This window comes from Stegodyphus dumicola, chromosome 6 (genome assembly GCF_044657685.1).
Source record: "Stegodyphus dumicola isolate Sdum_Otavi_A_Nest chromosome 6, ASM4465768v1".
NCBI classification, from domain to species: domain Eukaryota; kingdom Metazoa; phylum Arthropoda; class Arachnida; order Araneae; family Eresidae; genus Stegodyphus; species Stegodyphus dumicola.
In genome coordinates this window covers 153,250,970-153,273,735 of record NC_140773.1, presented here as the reverse complement: position 1 = coordinate 153,273,735, position 22,766 = coordinate 153,250,970, and the positions used below count along the sequence as shown (strand labels likewise).

Genomic DNA, 22,766 nt, shown 5'->3' with positions numbered 1-22,766 from the left:
AATTTCCGAAATATTTTCCTTCGACCCATTTCTTAGCAATTGCAACATTGTTCTTTTCCTGCATCATTTCCAAAGTTCACATATTTCATTGTTTGTAAAAACAATTCGTTCCTATATTCGATAAGTTTTGCTTGAATGTTTCACATTAATTACATCTTAATAAAAGCAACGTTACAATCAATTTCAGTTTTCCAGATAACTATATATCTATACGCATTTTAAGAAATAATCTGTTAGGTTATAAATGACCTCAACTCTTTATTACTTCTGCAGCAGAGAAAAACTATTCGCAGGTGCCAAAAGTTAACATACGGACACTTTTGTTTTCACATTTTTTTCGATCACAATATTCACTTCATAGTTAAAGCTTATAACAGTGCCCCATATGTTAGAAAATAATTTCTCGTCAATACTAGTTTAGACTGCGTAATTGGAAACAACGACATAAACCTGAATTTTTTCCACACACACACACATATATATATACAGAGAGAAAAGCAAAAATTTACATATCGACGATAGAAATTCATGATGACTGAGTGACGGTGCATAAAAATGTTAGCTGTAGTCCTAGCCAATTGGATACTTCCTTTATTAAAGATTAAACAATTTTATTTAAATACAGTGTGTCCATTCTTGGAAATTACATCTGTACCTTCTTTACATCGTTATAACATTGCAATTGTAAAAAGAGAGGTTAAGTGGTTAGCAGGCCAGCAAGCGAGAGCTTGAATGCCAAATTTCAAATCTAAAGGTCTAATTCAGAATAAATTAATTTCGGTTCGTCTTGATTATGATTAGTTGCTATGGTTTTAGTTTCGTAAATTTCAACATTATTAGTTATTGAAGTGTTACATAAGTGCCTCCGCCATTAGCGTTTGAAATAAGCAGTTTAGAAAAATTTGCTACAGAATCTGTTATTACTTCCTTGTACGAAGTAAAAAGGACGTATTGTAATAGCGAAAAGTTTTAGGCATCATATTTCAACGCAAATATCCATTTTCACCGCTATCGAATGCAATTTAACAATGTTTTTGCTTGGCATCTGTACGTAAGGACAGAATAAAGGACTCTTTCCCCCCCCCCCAAAAAAAAAATTTGTAGAACTAATTTAAAATGAATTCTAAAAGAATTTTTCGTGGCGTCTGTGCGTACGCGCGCACGTACGTATTTATCTCGCATAACTCAAAAACGAGTGGCCTCAGAACGTTGAAATTTTGTATATAGGACTGCTATAACATGTAGATGTGCACCTCGTATTTTGGTTGCAAACGGGGCCGCACCAAAAGTATATAAATATATGTAAATATATATATCCACTCTGTTACTCGGCTCAGTGATCTCAATTTCTTTATTTTTATATGTTTGTAAATTGTGCTTTTTTTTTTTTTTTTTTTTTGCTTTAAAAATCATTGAATTATGCTGTTCTTATCTTTCGGTTGAGGTTTTTATGCCTTTAGTAAATCTGTATGCAATATTTTTAGAATTATCAACAATTTAAAAGTTGCTAAGCCTAATATTTTTTGCCATGTCGGCCATTGCTTGCTTACATTTGAAACACCAGAACAGTAGATCTGTTGCAAAGCTAGAGAAAGTAAGCTTCGCGATAACAAAGATAACGCCTTCTTTTATTATTGCGAATTAAATCATGCTTAATCCATTCTGGAATTTATTCGAGGAAATAAGTGTTTAAGATTTACTTCATAATTTTCAATACAGACATTTTTTGAGTTTTTATGTATTTTTGCCTTGTCGCGAAGTGAGAACTGAATTAATTGAATGAGAAATACTGGATCGTCTGTGAAAAACTTTTTTTTTCATGCTGTTCTTTGCTTAATTTCTTTTATACATCGTTTTAGATTTATTATAGTATTTGAAAAGAACATAAGGCAACGAGTAGATAATTCTTAAAATGATATGAATTTTGTGCATTCTGAGTTAAAAAATGATTGAAATGAACCTAGGGATAGAGTGTCGCTATGGTAAACAAATATAGTGAATTTTAAAGAGTGCATTTATTCTATTTTGGTTTATGCGCTATCGACAAACTAGATTTAATTCACTCCAATAAGTTTAAATGAAATGCAAGAAAAAATGCGTATAATTTAATATTCCGTACAAGGAAATCATGTGGTGCACACATCAGATTATTTTCAGGATGGAAATGGAGGAATAGTCAAATAGGAAACTTTAAAGACGATTAAGTTGCCATCTTATACTACTTATTTTCTATTTTGTGTGTGTACAGAGAAAAAAAAATTAAAGGTATTTAATTAAATACACTATTAATGTTGTAAGAAGTAAGATTCAGAATCGACATTTCAAAATTTTTTTCACATTCCCCTTTTCTTTAATTTTTCATGGGCTGTTACACAAATCCAAAGAAACAATTAAACGAAGTAATAACTTACATCACTTAAAATACGGAAACTGAATTGCAAGATAATTTCTTCAGTGAAAACTTCATACAGTCGGGGAGCGAGTGGAAAGCGCGATGAATAATTTTTTGTCATTATCCATTAAAATCTTGTCGTTTACTGAAACTGCTTCTAAATGGATTTATAATAATCCAAATAAATCCCATTTAATTAATACACAGTAATTAGGGAACAATTACTGTGTATCATAATAATCTTAAAAAACTGTCTATTATAAATATCAAATCAGCAATACAATAAAAGATTTTGGCAATAAAAACTAATACACATCCCAAAAGCAAATTTTAAATGAATGTTATCATCAAGCCAAGTACAAAACAGAAACTTATTTAAAAATTACAAGTATAAAACTAAGCGTTTTAAATCAACTAATCAAAAACTTAAACCAAATAAAAAATTTACAGTAGGCTAAAGCCTATAACTGATTTTTACCTTAAATGTTGGTAAATGAAAGAAAAGAATTGAAAAACTTAAATTACTCGATCAGCCACAAATCACATCATTGCACTGGCACTAACTAAGAAGTCAGTAAATGGCGGTTTAAAAAAAAAAAAAAAAAAAAAAAAAAAAAAAAGAGAAGAGAGAGAGAGAGAGACAGACAGACAGACTGGAATTCCATCAGTTTTAAGGTAAAGTGCAAAAGAATGTATGGCATGCCGGTAATAAAAATAATGAATGAAACAGTACAATTACTACAGCTCAGAACTAAAGTTCTCAGCTATGATCAGAACTTACTGTTTGATTTTTTTAGCTACAGAAAAAGAGTAAGAAGTTGCAAAATTATAGACCTTTTTTTTATACAAATTTCTAGTATCAGTCAAGCATTAAAATAACATTTTCAAGTCTTTAACTTGTTTAAAAATATTTTTAAGTTTTATAATTAAAAGCAAGATTTCTCTGCCCCCTTTTTTAAAGTTTAATAAAAGTAACAAGTGAGACTGTGAATTTTTTTTTTTTTTTTTTTTTTTTTTTCTTTGGCGAGACTGAGCTTTTAGTCAATGTCGCTTGAATGAAAGCCACGAAATTTAGTAAAGATAAAAGGCGGTATTCTTCAGCTTACAGGGTGTAGCAGGCCTTATAAAAATGAAAAGGTCCATTTCTTAATCGAATGCGCGAACTTACGAATTTGTGAGATGTTACCCACCCAGCATTTACTCCTTAGTAAGGTTCAAGTGAATCCCGTCATTTGTAATATTAAAATTTTATTCCGACCTAGTGTTCTATTTGTGGAGTTCTTTATTAATGAAATAGCTAGTTATTTTAAAAAAATTTTTAGTAAATTTAACTCTTTTTCAAGATCTTCGATTTTAGCGTAAATATTTTTGATTTTTTAATATGGTTGATAACTGTTTTAAAAATACTGGATTTTCAGTTAATATTAATAGTATTAAAATGGAATAGCATTCTCTTAACAAATAATTTGACGGTTTTAAATTATAGATACTAAATAATCGACCTGACAGTTACATTTCATTACAGTTACATTCATTCACACTTACATTTTGCAAGTTTATCAGTGACTTAACTGTATAAACATTTCTAAACACTTTCTGTATTTCATGCACTTTTCTTAAAGAACACCTACACATTTTCATCCGATAATACAAAAATTCTAATTCATTAATATTTATTAAAAAATACCAGCAAATACGATTCATACATTACATTTACTTTCAGCTGCATACGGTTTTCCTTCAACAAAATACTATATCAGTACCCTTGTGAAAATAGGAACAATATGATATTTTTTATTCGTTGAAAGATGCATATCAATATCCCATTACTTCTATTACTTTCGGCTTCATACAATTTTCCTTCAACAAAATAATACATCGGTTCTCAACTGACAATATGACATTTTTTATTTTTATTTTTTTAAATATGCATCTCAATATCCCATTACATCTATATCTTTTATTCAGCATACTGTGGCTAGAAAATGATTTATTCGCTCTCGTTTTTTCACCATTTAACTGTCTTGTTAAAAATTTCAATAAATGCCTTCTATTTCTGCAGCCGGATTATTTCTAATGTTTTATATATATATATATATAATAAAAAAATTATGATCCTCTCCCTTAAGCAGAACGACGTTCTTCATTTGGATCTCAGACAATATGGGGGGAAAAGTCTCTGGATTTTATGGAAAATTTTCCATAATAATAATAATAATAATAATAATAATAATAAAAGTGAAAACGAAAACAATTTTAAAAAGTCGAAAGATTTCTTTTTAAATATTTAAGTAAAACGCTAAAAGAATTCTATGAGTTAAAATAATGGACGCAATAACACAACTATGTTTGGATACTCATGATAATATCCGAAATAAATATAATAATACTTTATTTCGGATTAAATCCAAAATAAAATATGATTATATTTATTTCGGATTCAGGTAAAATATTATTTATACAGAAAACGATTTTTCGTTTATTGTAAAGTACAAGAATTTTGCAAAATTTCAATACCTATTCAAAGAGATACACAGTCACTTTGGGATGGCCCTTACACAGTCCTAAACAGGCTGAACGACGTTTGGTTCGGATTGTAAGTCATCGAACTCTAAGCCTAAAGTCGTTCATTACGACAGGTTAGCTCCTTACTATGGCCATATTACACAGTGTATATAATGTAAATAGTATAAGACCGTGGTCCTTTTTGTTTCTAAATTAGTATTTGATTTGATTTGTATTTAGTACCTGATAGTATCTGATTTGTTTTAAGTTACTTATTGCAATTATTGTTTATGTTGTTTGCTATTGTAATGTAATGTTTATTATTGCATTGATGTCTTAGTTGTGAGTTTGGCTTCCTGTCCAAGGATTGCACTGCCCGCGACGTGCAGTCCTTGAGAAGGAGGCAATGTGTTTAGTTGTATAATTGTAGTAGAATTGTAATTAAAACTGTTTTATTTCCCCGCGCAATGCAGCGCGTGACGAGTTTTAAGAAAAGCTACGCCAGAAAAGTAAGAATGCAAGATGCATTTAATAAAATTTTATTCCGTAAATAGTACTTAATTTGAATAAATATAATTGACTGCAATGTTAACTGTAATCGTAATTCTACGCTTTTTGCTTTCCAGAAATTGCTAGAACTCTCTCGTGGGGCCGCTTTAAAAAGCTATTAAAGCCAGAGAGTAAACATCTCAGCTCAATTGATGTTTAGATAACTGTTGTATGTTGATTGTAGCGAATTCGACTTGAAATCGGATTAGCTTTCTCTGCGCTTGGATTTCGTTCCATTTAATGTTTTAGCAATTTAAAATATAGCTACCTATTGTATTGCGTGATATTGTGATTTTGTACGAGTACATATCTTTGAGGGAAAATCCAGCGTTTTTGTTATGTTTCTTGTGATAAAAGAATACATTTTGTTAACTTTTTATTGGACTTGTGAATTCAATCTATTAAGAACTCGCACAAACGCAACAATATTTTGAGTAATAGTGTAAATTTCAATTTGTGATTAATTTGTGGCTTCCACCAGAAATTAAATGTAGGAGTATGTTAGAAATCCAGCAGTGACAGGACTTGGGGAGGGGGGTGCTCACTTAGAGTTTTGTTTTCAGACATTTTTCTTTCTGATGAAAGTATGTAGAAAATATATCGATTTTTGTCACTTGGCTTTTTTTTTTTTTTTTTTTTTTTTTTTTTTTTTTTTTACAGTCAACAGAAAATAAAGTGAAATAGTGTGTTCTGTAGTATTTAATAATAGCAGCTAAAAATATATTTTCCTTCAATGTTTTTATGTGATATGTATGTAGCGGTGTGAAAGTAACAGCAAAATAAAAGTTAAACGTAAAGTTTATCATCTACTATATGAAGATCTTTTTACAGCTCATAAACCGATAGATGAGGTATTATGCCCTGTCAAGAACAAAAAGATAATTAAGTTTTCATAATTTTTAATAAAAATATAATTATCACTGAACCTGTTTTAGTCAGTGGATACTGATACCGTTAGTCAACAATAGTTGACGACAATTTCGGTTCCTAGCATCCTTACAAACAAACGCGGAAAATTATGCCATAAATAGACACAACGGAAAAATTCGAGACTCAGAAAATGAAAGCTGTACCGAAGTGTATTAATAAAAAATCTTAACAGCAAGTACGAAATAAAAAGATAATGAATGCTAAAATAATCACGGAAATCTAGTCTAAAATTTTACATTACGCCCAAAGGGGCGTTTTTTAATGTTTTGCGTGTGACTTAATAAATATCATGTTTCTCGAACTTAAACCGTAAAATTCAATTCAACACCAATACCGCAAAATAATCTTAAAATAAGCATATTTTTAGAATTTCCGATACAGTCTTGCGCGGTATTCCCCCCCTTTTTTTTAAGTGTTGCATTCCTCGCTTTGATATCTTTGAGTTTGTTAATTAAAAATTCTTTAATGTCTCACAAAATATGAAATATATAATAAAACAAATTCCAAATTAGGGCTTCTAGATGCCCATATTCGGTGGAGGATTACGTTGTTCAAAATTTAATGGCTCTAGGTACCGTTGTTCTATCAGAATGCGAGAAACATACATAGATTTATGCAGATTCTTCATTATTTAATTTCTTTCAATATAATACACGGCTGCAATATTTGGTGGCAACAGTTTGAAAAGTGTATCAAACTCAAAATGCCAAAACGAAATTAATAGCCCTTCTGGGATAACGCCCTTTGGGCTAATAAAAAAATAATTGTCCTTAAGCATGTCACACTGCACTTTTTCCCCAGCTCTACGTGAAAGAAAAGAAAAAACTCGTTCAAAAACAAATGCGTGACAAAACTCTTTCAACATTGCATAATTTCGTCTTTTTTCCTTTACATCATGACTTTTTTCGAAATTAATTCTCAAAATTAGAGTCTGTGTCTTCCTTTCTCCAAAATAATAAACATGGAGAGTGCAGGAAAAAGATGTTTGAAAATAGCCTTTAAACCTCCGCTAAATTACAAACCGTAAAGGTGAGTGGAAAGGGGGGAGGCAATTAACTTGAAACTGTAAGAAAACTACCAAATGGTTAATGGCCAGTATTAAAAAGAACAAAAATAGTCGGTAAACTTTGCATAACGACAGCATTTTCTCCTTAAGAAAAGTGCATTTATATGGCGGGAATAGCATTTTCTTTCTTACACCAATGTATACATACATATATATAAACACTTAAAAAAACGATAACATCAAACACCACTCATCATCCTAACACTCAAAACTACATACCATTTCAAGTCATTAAGTTCACTCATCATTCTTAACATAAGTTCTAAGATTAGGCAATCAAGATTAATCACATCTTCGCATTAATAATAGCGAAGGAACATTAGTTGGGATAATGTTCAATTAGCTAGATAACACTGTTATTTTTTTTTTCTTCCTTTCTTAACAGGTTTGAATGTTATACATTTTTTAAGAACAATTGTTACAATAATAACTGTTATACTTGCCATCATATTGCGTTAAAAACATCAGGAAACGTAACCTGCCATTTTTTATGTTTCTCATTTTTCTAAAGCTCAAAGTCTATATCAAAATATAAGCCAGCAAGTATTGAAGTGCACTTACTCCAATTAAATTTCTCTAGCAACAGTTTCCATATAAGGTTAAAAAATATGTTGAACCCTCTCAAATAAATAACAGAACTTTGAACATATACGTCATATGCACTAAACAAAAGAGCAAGTTGCTATGACAACAGAGTATTTTATATTTCACGCTAAAATGCTAAAATAACATGAAATACTCTAAACATGTTTTTAAAACTAAAAATCCTTACTTTTCTACGAAGACTAATAGTACGCTTAAAAAAAGCGTTGGTAAGAGCTGCACCAGCAATTTAATATTACGAATTCTGACCTAAAAATACTATTAACTGTAAAATTTATAACAGGCATATATCAAAATTTTCTTTACTATTTCTTTTTTTTCTTCTTTAAAAAATCAAATCAAATTTGTAAATGTAAATTTAAGAAAAGTTCTTTGTACATGACTACTATATACTGGTACCATACTCTGCTTTAAAGCACACATTTATACTCGGCACCTATTAATTCGACAGAAAATCCTTCAATCGACATTTCATCATATTTTGGAAGCTGCCCCCCCCTCCAATTTCGCTGCATTTTTTATAATAAAACCTCAAATATAAGCACTAATTAAAATTGTAATCTATCTGGATATCAGAAAAATCCAGATAATTGGAGTGCTTTATTTTTAAAGCGAAATTTTTGTTTAATGCGTTGTAAATATCGGAATTTTACGTTTACCATTATCTTTTTTATTTCTACAAGGACTATATAGTTAAAAAAACATATATATAAAATCAGCACACAGCTTAAAATAAAAACGTCATCATATTCGTTTATTTTTTAAAGGTCTTTGTTATATCTATTTATATATTATAGTTATAGATATATCTAAATAATATATCTATAAATAGACATTTTCCCAATACATTTATACACTATATGTTTGTTGAACATCGTAGCACAATTGACATATTGCACACCTTTATCCAATTTAATGAATATATTATGCATTATTCAATTAACTGAATATATTATGCATTTTATTTGCCAAACTTGGATCGAACTACCAGTATTGAGTAGTCTTATCCACTTAGCCACTGTTGGGCTCATCCGTTTTGGATCTCATCAGAATTTAGAACAATTAAAAAACAACTGCTCTGTTTTCAAGAAGTTTACGCCTATTAATTCTCACATCTAAATGATATTCCAAAAGTAATCAAAAGATACATTCATATGCTCGCAATAAAAATTTAAGACCTTCGAAACTTAAAAACAGCATACAATGAAAGCCATTCGTTTAAAATTAATAAATATAAATAAAAAAAAAGCGATGGCACTAATTGGTTTTAGCATCTAAAATTCACTTAGCAGAAGAAAACTACAAATTACAACATGAACTGCTTTGTTAAATTTTTAAAAGTTTCGAAAAATTTGGAACACTGCTAGTAAATGAGTTTGCTCAACATATTCTGTGCGAAATTTTAATATTACTGTCAAATTCTTGTAAAGGAGTTCAGTTAAAGGTAAGAATTTGTTTTCCCTCCTTCACTTTCAGATCCATTAAATTAAGTCCTTATGATTTAAACGTTACATGTCTTCTTTAATTGCCATGAAAATGAAATAATAAATTTCTGAAAGTTACTTCGATGTATACTAACTATATCTAACTAAATTACAGATGTCAAAACGCATACTGTTCTTGCAACACAATTAGAAATAAAACGAACTGAAATATTTTTTTGAAACCTCACCAAAAATAGAGATCATAAAACACAATAATGCATGAACAAAAAGCTGAAATCTAACACATTTTAATCACTTCAAATTTGTTAGTAACTTAAATTATTCTCTTTAAATTATTTTCCATTTATTTCTGTCCAAACGGAAATTAATTATTCAGAATCTAAACCATTTCGGAGTAGTAAAGTAAAACACAAACGTCAAAAATAAAATATACGTTTAATATATTTTAGTCTAAAAACTTCCGTTTTTACACGAGTTGACCCTTTCTATTTTTCATGGCACATTATGTTCCTTGCGCTACGTTACAACAATAGTCATACGATCTGGCAAACTGCCATTTGTCACAGCTGTTGAAATCGCGGCAAAAAAACAATTCAAAGTCTTTCCTAACTTCGAGGAAGATTTTAAATTTCTTAAGCTCATTTAGAAGGAAATTGTCCCTCTTTTCGATTTGGAATAACAGTGATAGATTTATGAAGAAGAGGCGAATTTCACACGAACTTCTGACAGCGTTTTACATCTTAAGACATACGTTTGCTACTTGGAAAAAGAAAAAAAAAAAAGAGAGAGAGAGAGAGAGAGAGTGATTTGGAAGCCTTTTTAAAAAGCGAAACCTATACCAAATGTGACTTGGACGTCATAAATCCGTCTCTGCCTAAACTACTCCGTTACTGAAATAGTTTTCACAATTAATGTAAAAAATATCAACAATATTGAAAGACCAAATTAACAGAAACTGAAGCTCCCCCCTCCCTCTAAAATTATATTAATAAGACATGAAGAAAACTCAGAAAAGCAAGCAAATTCACCACACAGAAATATACTCACCTTACAGGTGCTGGCGTATTCTAAATATGATATAGTATCCACATACGAGTCAAATCGCACCATTTTACTTTGCCTTTTCTTGATGGGACAAAGCGAACACATGGTTTAATCCGCTGGCAGCAGGCATGCTCACCATCAACGATTACTTTTAAGGCCCACATAAGGTTGCCCAACATATATGTAGTTCTTAAAACATAAAATGCGGCCATCACAAAGCGTAGCAATAAAACTTACAGTTGACCTCTCAATACACCTTTCTATAATAAATGACGCGGCCCAACACAATTTGTACAACAATGGAAACAGATGTAACGTGGAAGACATTTCTCTCAAAGGCTAGAAATTACATGAAAAAGATTACTTCGTTTATAAATTTTTCGTATTGAATGCTTGTTATTCAAGCAGAAATTTTCATAAATTCACAAAAATCATTACTGCTTCGATGACTTTAGTTATCCATACGTAACATTATAAAAGAAGACGTTGCTAAATATTTGAATACTCTAAGCTCGCTTTTCAGGAACTCCATGAACAGTAAGCATTTTTTCTGCATAACGATCTACAAAAGCTGTCAAGACTCGAACTCTTTTAAAATGGTCATGTAATACGAGTAAAATTGTCATGAGAGAAAAATAATACTAAACTGAGCCTAACAGGATACATCACAGATTAGAATATTGTCAACCAAAACAATTATGCCTTTAAATACTTAAGTAATTTAATCCCCTTTTACCATAATACCTTTATCTGGTTCTTAAGCGGAATCTCAAAGTACAAATCTGCAATGGAAAGGTTATCTACCATATATATGGAAATGTTCAAAATTTAACATCGATGACAGCAAAAGAACTCAAGAGAAGAAATCATCTCAGTTAAAAAACTTACATCCTCACATATGTGACTGATTCATGGAATTGAAGTTTTAGAAGACTCGAAAATTACAATCTCCTCAAACGCAGCTACAGGTTTAACTTCAGATTACAACAAAGCTTTCATTTAATACTACATTTCAGACCGAAAAGTTGCAGGACACAAAATTTATAACCACTGAAGAGTCGTTAATAATATTTAACGATCCTATGGATGACCTGCTAAGATTAATATTCCTAAGGGATTGTATCGAGAGATCATTTATTACACCGATATTTCAGAGGATACAGAAAATTAAACCACAGTCTGAAGCACTCGATCGCAGGGAAGAAGATTATCGTAAAGTACCTAGTTGTAAAGAGGGAATGCATTGCTATTGAAGACAACCTGTTTTATGACCAGCATTTATTTCTGCGATTCGCCATACAGAAAGCTTTCCGTTGCTAAATGAATGCTACATTTTCGATTCCCAATGCTGATCAGAGTATGAATGCAACAAAATATACAGAAATCACAACTAACCGAAGAAATGACGGGACTTTCTAACGTATATCAATATTGTTCCTAGAATTTTATAGTAACATGTAGTTACGTAGAACAAAATTCGTTAAGATTTATTGCAAAAATTAACAAAGCTTAGTTCTCAGTAAAACCCATTCATCTAACATTCTTTAATGATCTTAAAAAATCTCTGGAAGACAATTTTTTTTTCCTTGAAACGAAAGCAGAAGATCGATAATTATTGAAATCGATGTAAGACAATAAATATTCCTGAGGCGCACAATTCCAGCACAGTGAATATGTCCTCGTTAAGCAATCGCAATTTGCCAATAAAGAGATAAGAAGGCGGGAGGATTCAAACTACCTTCCGAATGCAACACATGTACCGTAATTATTTGAAATCACACCTTATACTTCGGAAAACAGTAGCAGATGATGCTGCGAGAAACACCGATACTTCACATAACGAAGGGCAACTGTGAATGGTTTTCCGAGCATATCCAAAACACTGCTTGTTGCCTCGGAAAGAGCGCGACGAACAATCGCTGCACGCGACCTTTCTCCGTCGCGTCAGCTTGATGACTGGTCTGCTCAGGATCGGTGGAGAGTGCGAGCTACATTCTGTGGCGCTGCATTCTTCAGAGTAATAGTAGACTCGTAGCTAAAACGCACACTACAGTTGATATAGATGAACGAACAGAAAATTATTATCCTTCTCAGTCAGTTTAAAAAAAAATTCAACAGCAATATCCCAAATTCTTTTAAAATGAGCATGTCTTTAGAATTTCCGATACAGAGACTCACGCGCTGGAGATAAAAATGTTTTTTCTGTACTACGTTGCCATTGCTCGCTTTGAAATCCTTGAGTTTGTTAATCTTAAATTTTTACAAAATAGGAAATCTATAATAAAACAAATTCCAAATTTCAAATTTGGTCTTCCACATGCCCATATTCGTGTAGGAGGATTACGTTACTCAAAATTCGATGGCTCTATGTACCGTTGTTTAATCACAATGCGAGAAAACATACATACATTTATGCAGATTTCTCATTATTTAATTTCTTCAAATATAATGCTAACTTCGATTATAACTATAAAATAAACTATAAAAACTTCTTATATATTAACTTAAATATAAAAACAGTATAAAAATGGCTAACATTTGGTGGTAACAGTTTGAAAAGTGATTCGCCGTTTGTAATGAATCGACACAAAATCGCAAAACGAAAACAACAGTTCTTCAAGGACAAATCCCTTTAAACTAAAATAAAGACTATATATAACCATGTGGTCAAACTTCGATAGTATATTTTTTCCTGGGATTGATGGAAAATAATGTATTAAGGTATGTGACTTCTAAATCGAACTTAAGAAAGTCCTGGAAAAAGCAAACGCATTATTTAAAAAATGTCATTTTTACACTGTTTTTAATCGACTCGGTAATTACCCATTCGGGTTTCGGTTATGCATTTTTTTAAATAATGCTACACCAAACATTTTCTTCAGACTCTCAGAGCTGTAAAATATTAATCTGTATCTGTTGTTTGAACAGCGAATGAAAGAATTGATTGAATAATATCGGATGAGTAAATCAATAGTAGATGCAATACACTACAAGAATTATTTTAGTACCAACTACCTCCATATCATAAAAATTAAATAATCAGCAGAATTACGAAAAAGTACACAATAGCTTTTGAGGAAAATATCAAAGAAGATCAACACGATTTGAGAAAGTTTAGGAAGAAAAAGACAATGTTTATGCATACTGAAAGTTTTGAAAATTTAAAAGTAATTAGTTTTATTTTGAACTCGAGACCTGACGATCACAACTCTAGCGCACTAACCACTATATAAGGTAGGAGGCAGATATTTTTAGTTTTTATATTTTATACAGCTTTTGGGTATTATATATATAGATATATATTCCTTACACATAAATACGACGACAATAAAAATGAACGGAAATCATTTAAACGGAACGGAATGAACAGTTTAAGATTAATAGGCTTCTTATGTCACATGGACATAAATTCAGAACTTACCAATGTTATATTAAATACGGGGAAATACCTGTTGCGATAGAATACATTACTAACTCATCATTTAAATAGTGGCGAATAATCAGCAGTACATGAAATGCGAACTAGTATTGGATATTGAGGAGTATTCTTCTCAACAACAACAAAAAAAAAAAGCCAAGAATGAAGTCAGCAGTAAAACCACACACTACAGTTACATAATCAGAATGAGAGGCAGTTCAGATATAAACTGGAACAACAAAAAAAGCCAAGAATGAAGTCAGCAGTAAAACCACACACTACAGTTACATAATCAGAATGAGAGGCAGTTCAGATATAAACTGGAACTTACGCAAGTTTTGATTATCTGCTCTGTCTAGGACAAAATGTGCCTCATCTGACCAAAGCCATGATTATTCCTTCCCCCCCCCCTTAAAACAGAAGGCAAAATTTGTAGGTTTATGCGAGTCTTGAGAATGCAGTGAATGCCACCATGTAAATCTTGTATGGATACCACTTTAAAAATGGATGGAAGAAATTTTTCGCTACGTTGACCAAAGAATAACATAAAACACTGACACCGTTCCAGCATCTGCAGACAAATTTTTGGGAACAGAACGCTCTGTCAACCAACAGCGCCTACTTCACCTACTTCATAGCAACAGCGCCTACTTCACAGTTTCATTCAAAATCTGGATTTTTCAACTTCCTGGTAGCACACCCAAATGCTCAGTCCAATCAAATTTAGTAACGTCTTTTTTAAAATCTTTCTCCGATACAGTCCCTTTTCATACGCCTTTCCAAACGTCAATATTCCCTCAGTACTGCTGAACTACTACCGCAATTAAGATTAAGAATCTTGACCAATAAAGCTCGAACTTTCTTTTCTAAAAGTATGTTGAAGAAAGAATCTTACATCATTGACTACTGTTATTTTAAGATTCCTACTTTGCATAACGTTCTTTCATAACGTATATTGTATGAAAAGTGCCATCTAGCGGTCTGGTTTTCCCCATGTGTAACGTGTATACGAGCCAGTTTCCCTTAGAAAGTCCTCCACGAAGGCATCCCTGCCCTTAGGCAGATAGCCTTCGAGGCTTTGCCGTAATCACACACACACGCCATCTAGTGGTCGATATTTGAACTATACTTTTTATTCAGTTTTCTCTTCTCTACGTCTTTAAGACGTTTTTATACTATGATTCAATGAAATAAGTCACACGGATCATGCTCTGCTCCACAGGCCTGCGTAAGATCGCTTTTAGGTTATCTGAATACAGCAAAGCACACAAGGATCATCTGCTTAAGGAGAAAGACACCTTTGTGGAGAACTCTCTAAAGCAGGGTCTTTCAACCTTTTTTAGTTTCATGCACCCTTTTCACCACTGCCAGAAGACCTTCATCCCCCCATACCTTTCCAAACTCGAAAAATAAATATTGTTACGAAATGCCCAGCTGCGGTAAGATAGCTTTCCAGCAAAGCGGGGTTTGGGGTTACCAGAAAAAGCCAAGAAAATGAAGGGTTGTCGGATTTGCCGCGAAATCGCCCGTTTGGTGCCAATTGGCGACATGCCACAGACGGAGCGAGAACATTCTAGGACGAATATTTACTTTCCCCTACAATGTTCTCGAAGGCAAGTCAAAAGGTTTATATATCCTGCCTGTACGTCGGCGACTGTAAACGAGTCTTTGGAATTCTCCTGTGTAATAACTAGTGAATAAATTGTGTTTTGATTCTTCATCGTTACCGTCAATTACTCCAAAATCACACACTCGTAGAACGCAACAATATATACGTATATTAATCCAGATTTAGTTGATTTTTAGCACGTTTTTCTGAATTAAACATCAAAATGTGAAAAAATATTGATAAATAACAAAAGAAAAAAAGCATTTGTTAAGTTAGAATACAGCGCCGCCTATTGTGGAGAGATAGAAACTCTCACTTGGCCATTAGTTTCGGCTAAGGTAACACGTATTAGTATTGAATATAGTAATTACCTATACTAGGTAAGGTTGCTAATAAAGTTTTTTAAAGTTCTTTTTCATATAGTCCCCTCAATTAGTTAGTATACATCAAACATAGTACACTGGTCCGTCAAGCCGGAATAGAGAACAAACATAGACAGAAATAAAACAGCATTAAAAGCGAAACTAGATTAGAAAACGCAGTTAAGGCATATAATGACAGAGGAAACAAAAACGAAATTCAAATAAGATCGCTTCAAAGTATTCAAATGAATACCAGAAACTTTAGAAATAGATGTTTCGAAAGTGTTGATGAAAAAGATGTCACAGCCATCGATGAAGAAATTGCCCAAATGGAAGAAGAAAGAACGGAAGTTTTGGAGGTAAGAACTATGGAAATTCTATCACCTATTGTATATTCTGAGAATGAAAATGACGGTAGTAAATTTGATTCTAATGTACAAATACGTTTGCATGAATTAACAGTCTCTAAATTTTCTGGTAAACATACCGAATGGAATAATTACAAGTTACTGCGAATAATACTCAAGTAATACAAGTTCAGAAGCTTTATTATTTAAAGGCTGCATAACTTGATGAAGAAAACAATTATCGAAATTTTGGCGATCTTCATAGCGATAAAATTATTGCCTTAATCCACCTGCACTTCTGCAGTCTACTTCATTCTGTAGAATTATTAAGTTTATTTCTGTAGAATTATTAAGTATATTTTTAACATAAACACGAAAATCAGCGATTCTCTCCTGATAGGATCTCTCAGTTGCTAGCCGAACGTGCTTCCCGTTATACCAACATTTCTAGTAAACTAGTCCTACAGGTACAACAATAATAATAATAATAATAATAATAATAATACATCAAGCTCTCACAAACGATACAGTTCCTTCACATACGACATTAACTATCTTAAATCAGATTGCAAGACACGTATCCGCAATCAACAGCATCCCATTAATACCATACAAGAACAAAACAGATTCGCAGAAATTCCTTCCAAGCTGTATTGGACACTTATACCTGGAACACATTATCTGAGGAATTCCCGAAATGATACTGCTTCGCGCAATTAAGGCTTCGATAAGAAACGAACCAAATTAATTTCACATTAATGTCGCACTCGGAACAAGAAAATCTGGATCAAATCTAGCCAAAGATTAAGGCTTATAAAAGTAATTCTAGAAATGCTGACACTGGAGACGGGAATAAAAGAAATGCATCGTAATTTTTTATTTACTGCTAGTTTTCAGGATTACTTTTCCGATACACATGAAAAAGAAATATACAGCGAATAATTGAAAGAATTTAATTTCCTTAATCATACGAATCTTTCAACGCCACAAGAAATGGTTTATCACACTTCATTCGAAAAAAAAATTACATGCATATTTCACAATATCTAAAAGAAGGCGTACAATATAGCAGTTGAGACATTTCTCAATTCCCAATTTACTAATCTGTGCAGGAATTTCTAATTTTATATTTTGATTAGTTCAGCCAAAAGTAGATCATAAACTCTCAATGAATGTTGCCAATTACAGGTTGGTATCAAACCATTAAGAGATTTACGGGATTTAGAAGTTTAGGCAAGTAACCCCCGCCCCGCCCCCCGTTTTTTTCTTCAACCTTTCAATTCACCACACTGCTGCGCTTTCTTTTCTCCCTAACCAGATTATTGCTGCAAACATAAATGTACGCGTGTTAAAAAGGAAACATGAAGATCATTCTGTTATCGGAATTAAATCAAAATTATTCAGGAACTCAAAAGGTCATATGTTAATTAAAATGTTTTATAATTATTGCTCCATATTAAGAACCGTATTTCAGTTTCTTAATACAGAAAATTTTGTTAAACGAAACAACACATAACAGAAACACTAAAGCAAAATAGTCACAATTTCTTTTTAAATTAACTTTATATTCATCATTTTATTCCATACTAATACACGTAAGTATTTTTAACAATTTAATACTAAAAGAAATATAAGAAAACCATGAAAATATATAAAGTACTAAAATCGGAAGCATCGACAATACAAATCAATTAGAAAATTGCGCACCGACGGCCAAGCGGTAAAGTCGCTGAACGCTGTTAGTTCGACCTGGGTTCGATTCGGAGCAAACAGGTTGGATGCATGGACTCATGGTTTTCCCCGTGCTTAACGCAGATGAAAGCCAGTTTCCCTTAGAAAGTCCTCCATGAAACCGTACCTTCGCTTTCGCAGATAGCCCTAGCGTGCTTTGCTAATAATCAAGTAAACAAAATGAATTACAAAACAATTTTGTAACGCATCTCAAGTTAGTTTTTAGCGTTTTATAAGGAGATTTGCAAAAGAACTACCTCCTATGTTGACAATGTATCGTCAGTTTTCTAAAACTGGAAATTTACATCAGTAATGCGACCTTTTATCCTCCGACAGGTATACACAGGCGTAGCTATTATGCAATGCTTTCCGTCTCAAGATTCGATATAGTGAGTTTTCGGTGAATAGTTAGAAACAGGGTTTCCACAACTCGTTTTTGCTATTTGTACAATGATTCTTCCTGTCCGTGTGTATGTGTGTGACGATTTTTCGTCCATGATAACGCTTACATCAAACTTACAAAAAACTGGAAGTGATACTCGAACTCTGAGCATATTTTCGTGAAATTATGTGTAATTCAAAACTTCTCAAATATGGTATTTAAAACTCATATATGCTTATAAGATGCATATGCAATCATGATTCAAAATAACATATTAGATTCATATAATGTACAATAAACCCGAACGAACTCTTATCAAGTTTTCGTGAAAAAAATATAAGTCACTATAATACGAGTTTAATGTAAAATAATGCAGTCTATATTAAGGCTCTTTTTATTATATCTAAGTATAATATATATTAATCTAGATATATCTAACTATATTTTTTTATTTGCAGACCGCTCCACCAGCGGCCGAGAAGTAAAGTCGCTGAACGCTGATAGTTCGGTCCGAGTTTCGAATACCAACGAACTGGCTGCCTGCATAGGCGTTTAAGTGGTTTTTCCCATGTAACGTGTATACGAGCCAGTTTCCCTTAGAAAGTCCTCCCTCCCCTTAGGCAGATAGTCCTCGAGTGCTTACAAGCGGTATTAAACTAAACCAAACCAATCACTTGCAGACCTTCAAAACTCTTGGTTTTGTTTCGTTTGGTTTATTTGATTATGGTAAAGCACTCAAGGGCTATCTGCCTAAGGTTCAAAATTCTTGTAATGCACGCACGTTACCGATACTTCTTTACTTAGCTTAAATGCTCTTATTACTGCATATTATTATTATTGTTGCGCTGTTAAACATGTCGAGGAAGAAGAGCAAATAACAAATCGTAAAACACCTATTGCTTTATTTCTTACTGATCCCGGAATGCACGGTAATGGCTGTTCAGCTGCAATTCCAAAAACTAACGAGCAGCAGCGATTACTGATACCTAAATATTGCGAGGATATACACATGGATTTAAGTACATTTAGATTTGCTGATATCACAGAAATAACACAGAAGAAAACTAAATTATGCTATTTGTCTGAAAGCATTGATTTTTAATTCACGGCTCTCCAAAAGTTAAGGAACAGCATGTTTTTTGTGTCTAATTTGAGAATAAAGCAACATAGAAGTAAGAAATTTACAGGACATGTTCACTAAAAAGATTTTAATGAATGCGACATAAAATGTTTCTACTCGTGAAGTTCAACACAAACATGAATTACAACAAAAAATTGCAATCTTGGCAGAGAAATCCAGTCTTGGAGAAACAGTATATCACATTTTTTTTGAGGAAATATGGGATGGTAACATTTTTAGAAGTTTAATACATCTTAAGACAATGGATGATGCACAGAAGTAATGTCAGTTGGAAGCAATCAAGAAGTAAAATGCAACACATTCAGAAGAAAGCCTGGAAGACCCTTAAAGGTTTTCCCAAAATATTTTGATTTAAATTGAAATCTTGCTCACTAATTGGCTAAACTGTACCTGCATTGCAGCGTTAGGTGAGATTCTATGATACAGTTTATCTGAAATGACGCAGTTTAGACTAACATATTAAAAGCAGTTACTATTTTTATAACAGAAAGGGAAAATACTCAAATTAAAATGAAGAATATAAGGAGCAACTGGCTAATTATAATTAAAAATTTGATTTCATATTTTTGTATCTCCCATAAATGTAATGATTTAAGAAATAGTTAGTGGCGTCATTAGATGCATAAAGAAGAAAATGGTTACACGTGGGCGAATTCCGTTATTTTCTTTTTAGTTATTGTTATTTTAGTTATTATACATATTTTCATTAATCCACCACAAATAAAATGGACGCATTGTTCTCCGAAAGATTTTTAAATCAGAACCGATAAACGTGTGTAATATATTTTTAAGCAGCAGACAGTGGCAAGTTGCAAGAGCAAAGCAGAAAGCAAAAAGTGACACATCTAGAAAAAACCGTGGAAGAACAGTCAAAATATTTCTGTTCTCAACTGAAATTTTTAAACTGATTTGCTAAATGTATCTGCATTGCGGCGTTATGTAATATCAAATAATGAGGATTAATTTGAAATGATGCAATTTAGATTTATATGTTATGAACAGGTACCGTTTTTAGGACAGAAATTACTGTTTTTACTTTTTAGAAATTATTATATTTACTAGTTTTAGGGCAGGATGGGAAAACATCCGAATTAAAATGAAGAATAAGAGTGAAGAGAGGGTATTGTCGATTAAAATTAGAAGTTCAATTTCATATATATTGTTTACCCCCCCCCAAAAAAATAACTCTCTTATAGGAAAATATTTATTTACCTTTATTCTAGATTTAATATATTGAGTCGCGAAAAAGTCTTGATGAGAAGAAGGGGTCATGGACGAAAAAAAGATTATGAAGCGTTGTTTTACAGTATTTATTATTCTTCGGGGAGTGAGAGACTTCAAGAAATAAATGTGGTTAGTTTCCACTATGAGTTCTTAATAAAAAGCCACTCACTCTTCTTTACTGAATATTCTATCTGATATTTTCTTTTACCTTTAAATAACAATGTTATTTATTTATTTATTTATTTTTAATTTTTATTTTCCGTTATTTCCACGTCATTTTCTCTACCTAAATCCGTTTACCATTTTTTTCTTTTTGATTGCTCAATCCATTACTTCAAATTACATATATTGTTGCTATCTCATGCTTTACAATAAGTGATTCTTTATTTTATATAAAGGACGCTGCGCTATCTATACTAACAGGAATCGTGCACGTCGCAAGAATTTTCTTTTAACAGAAGTCTAACCCAATTTCTGGGATTTTACGTTATTAATCAAATTTCCATTAACTGTTTTGACACTAAAGCGAATTAAATGCAGGGAATATCTCATTTCTTTAAAAAAGTAACCAACATTTCTTGTTTAAAGATCAAAATCTACATTAACTGCAGCATATTATTATACCAATAAAAATCCATGGTAATGGTGATCATGAATTTGTAATTCCAAACTACAGTTACAATTCAAGCGCTTTTCTTCGATTATCCAACCACAATTCTTTAATTTTATCACCAGCGTCTGCAAAAACATCGTAAATCGAAAATGGGCCTTTTATACGTATTCTACTCGAATGAAGATCAGAGTGCCAATCTATTTCCAGATGCTTAAAATAATCATATGACTTATAATTCTCATTAGTGAAACAAAATAATTTAACGGAAAGCAAATGTTGTTATAAAGCATTGAACAACTCATTTTTAATTTAATAACTACTGCCCAAAAATGCAAAACAGAACAGGTGCAGAGGTACTTTTCGATACGTACTTAAAAACATTATGGGTTTAAAACATATTTGAGTGACTGGATTTTGATTCAATAACTATCGTATGAAGAAGAGGCGGCCATAAATTTATATCCCTTTCATTAAGAATGCGCTTAGAAGGAATAGCATCAAAATTTCCTTCGAATTTAACATGTACAGTGTTCTTGACGAAGATAATATTTTGACTGTACAATTCGCAAACAGGAGCATTTTATATGTCAGTGTAAGCATCCTTGCCCATAAGTGCTGCATACTGCATAGTGTTAGCTGGGATAAGATGAAAATTCATATTTCCTATACAGTTTCTCCAAAATGCATATTGTTTTCTTACGACCCTAAAGTCGGAAAATCAAAACGATCAAAACATAACGGCGCATTATCTTCCAATGGTCCCAAAGTGCACAAACATTCACGTACACGAAAAAGCGCTTTTTTTCTACCAGTGTTTTGGCAGACTACCTTACCAGTGTTTTGGCAGACAGGTACTGAGAGCTGTATCTTTTGAGACTGCACTGGAGACTTAATCGTTATCCGCAAAACAAATCTGAATTTAATATCCCGAATTTCGGTGAAGCAATTTTCAACAGAATAGGTACTGATGACAAACTAGGACAGAAAAGCTCTAAAATCTTTTTATTTATTTATTTATTTATTATTATTTTTTAAATATTATTTCTGTTTACAAAAACAAGAAAAATGGGCAACAAGTCCTCTAACAGACGCTTGGTCCTACATTGTATTAATTAAGTTTTTAAAGAAAAGGATAACATTTTAAACTTCTATGAAGACGAAGACGAAAGATATCATAGCAAACAATAACAACTGACATTTATTATTATTTCATTTGTCCCGAAAATAGAAGAGCTTGGTCAAATAATAATTTTACAAGTACTGAATAATCTAAATAAATGCAAATAAATGGGAGGAAAATAAAGCATTCGTAAGTACAAGAAAATTTTCGCAACACACCACCTCATTTCAAGGAATAAAAAAATTAAAACAAACAAAAGTTTTTAAATGAAACCGAGGATTATTA

At 32.0% G+C, this 22,766-nt stretch overlaps 1 protein-coding gene across 7 annotated transcripts in view; it reads right to left on the bottom strand.

The window, feature by feature from the left end:
* Positions 1–22,766, bottom strand: part of LOC118184470 (disks large 1 tumor suppressor protein-like) — a 711,253-nt gene that overhangs the window by 312,701 nt on the left and 375,786 nt on the right. Inside the window, exon 1 of one of the 7 annotated variants that reach the window (XM_085819063.1) lies at positions 10,538–12,467. The exons of the other annotated variants lie outside the window; for them this stretch is intronic. Coding sequence (XP_085675189.1) covers positions 10,538–10,639 — 102 coding nt within the window. The 5' untranslated portion in view covers positions 10,640–12,467. Of the gene's footprint in view, positions 1–10,537; positions 12,468–22,766 lie in introns of those variants that run through there. 7 annotated transcript variants of the gene reach the window in all.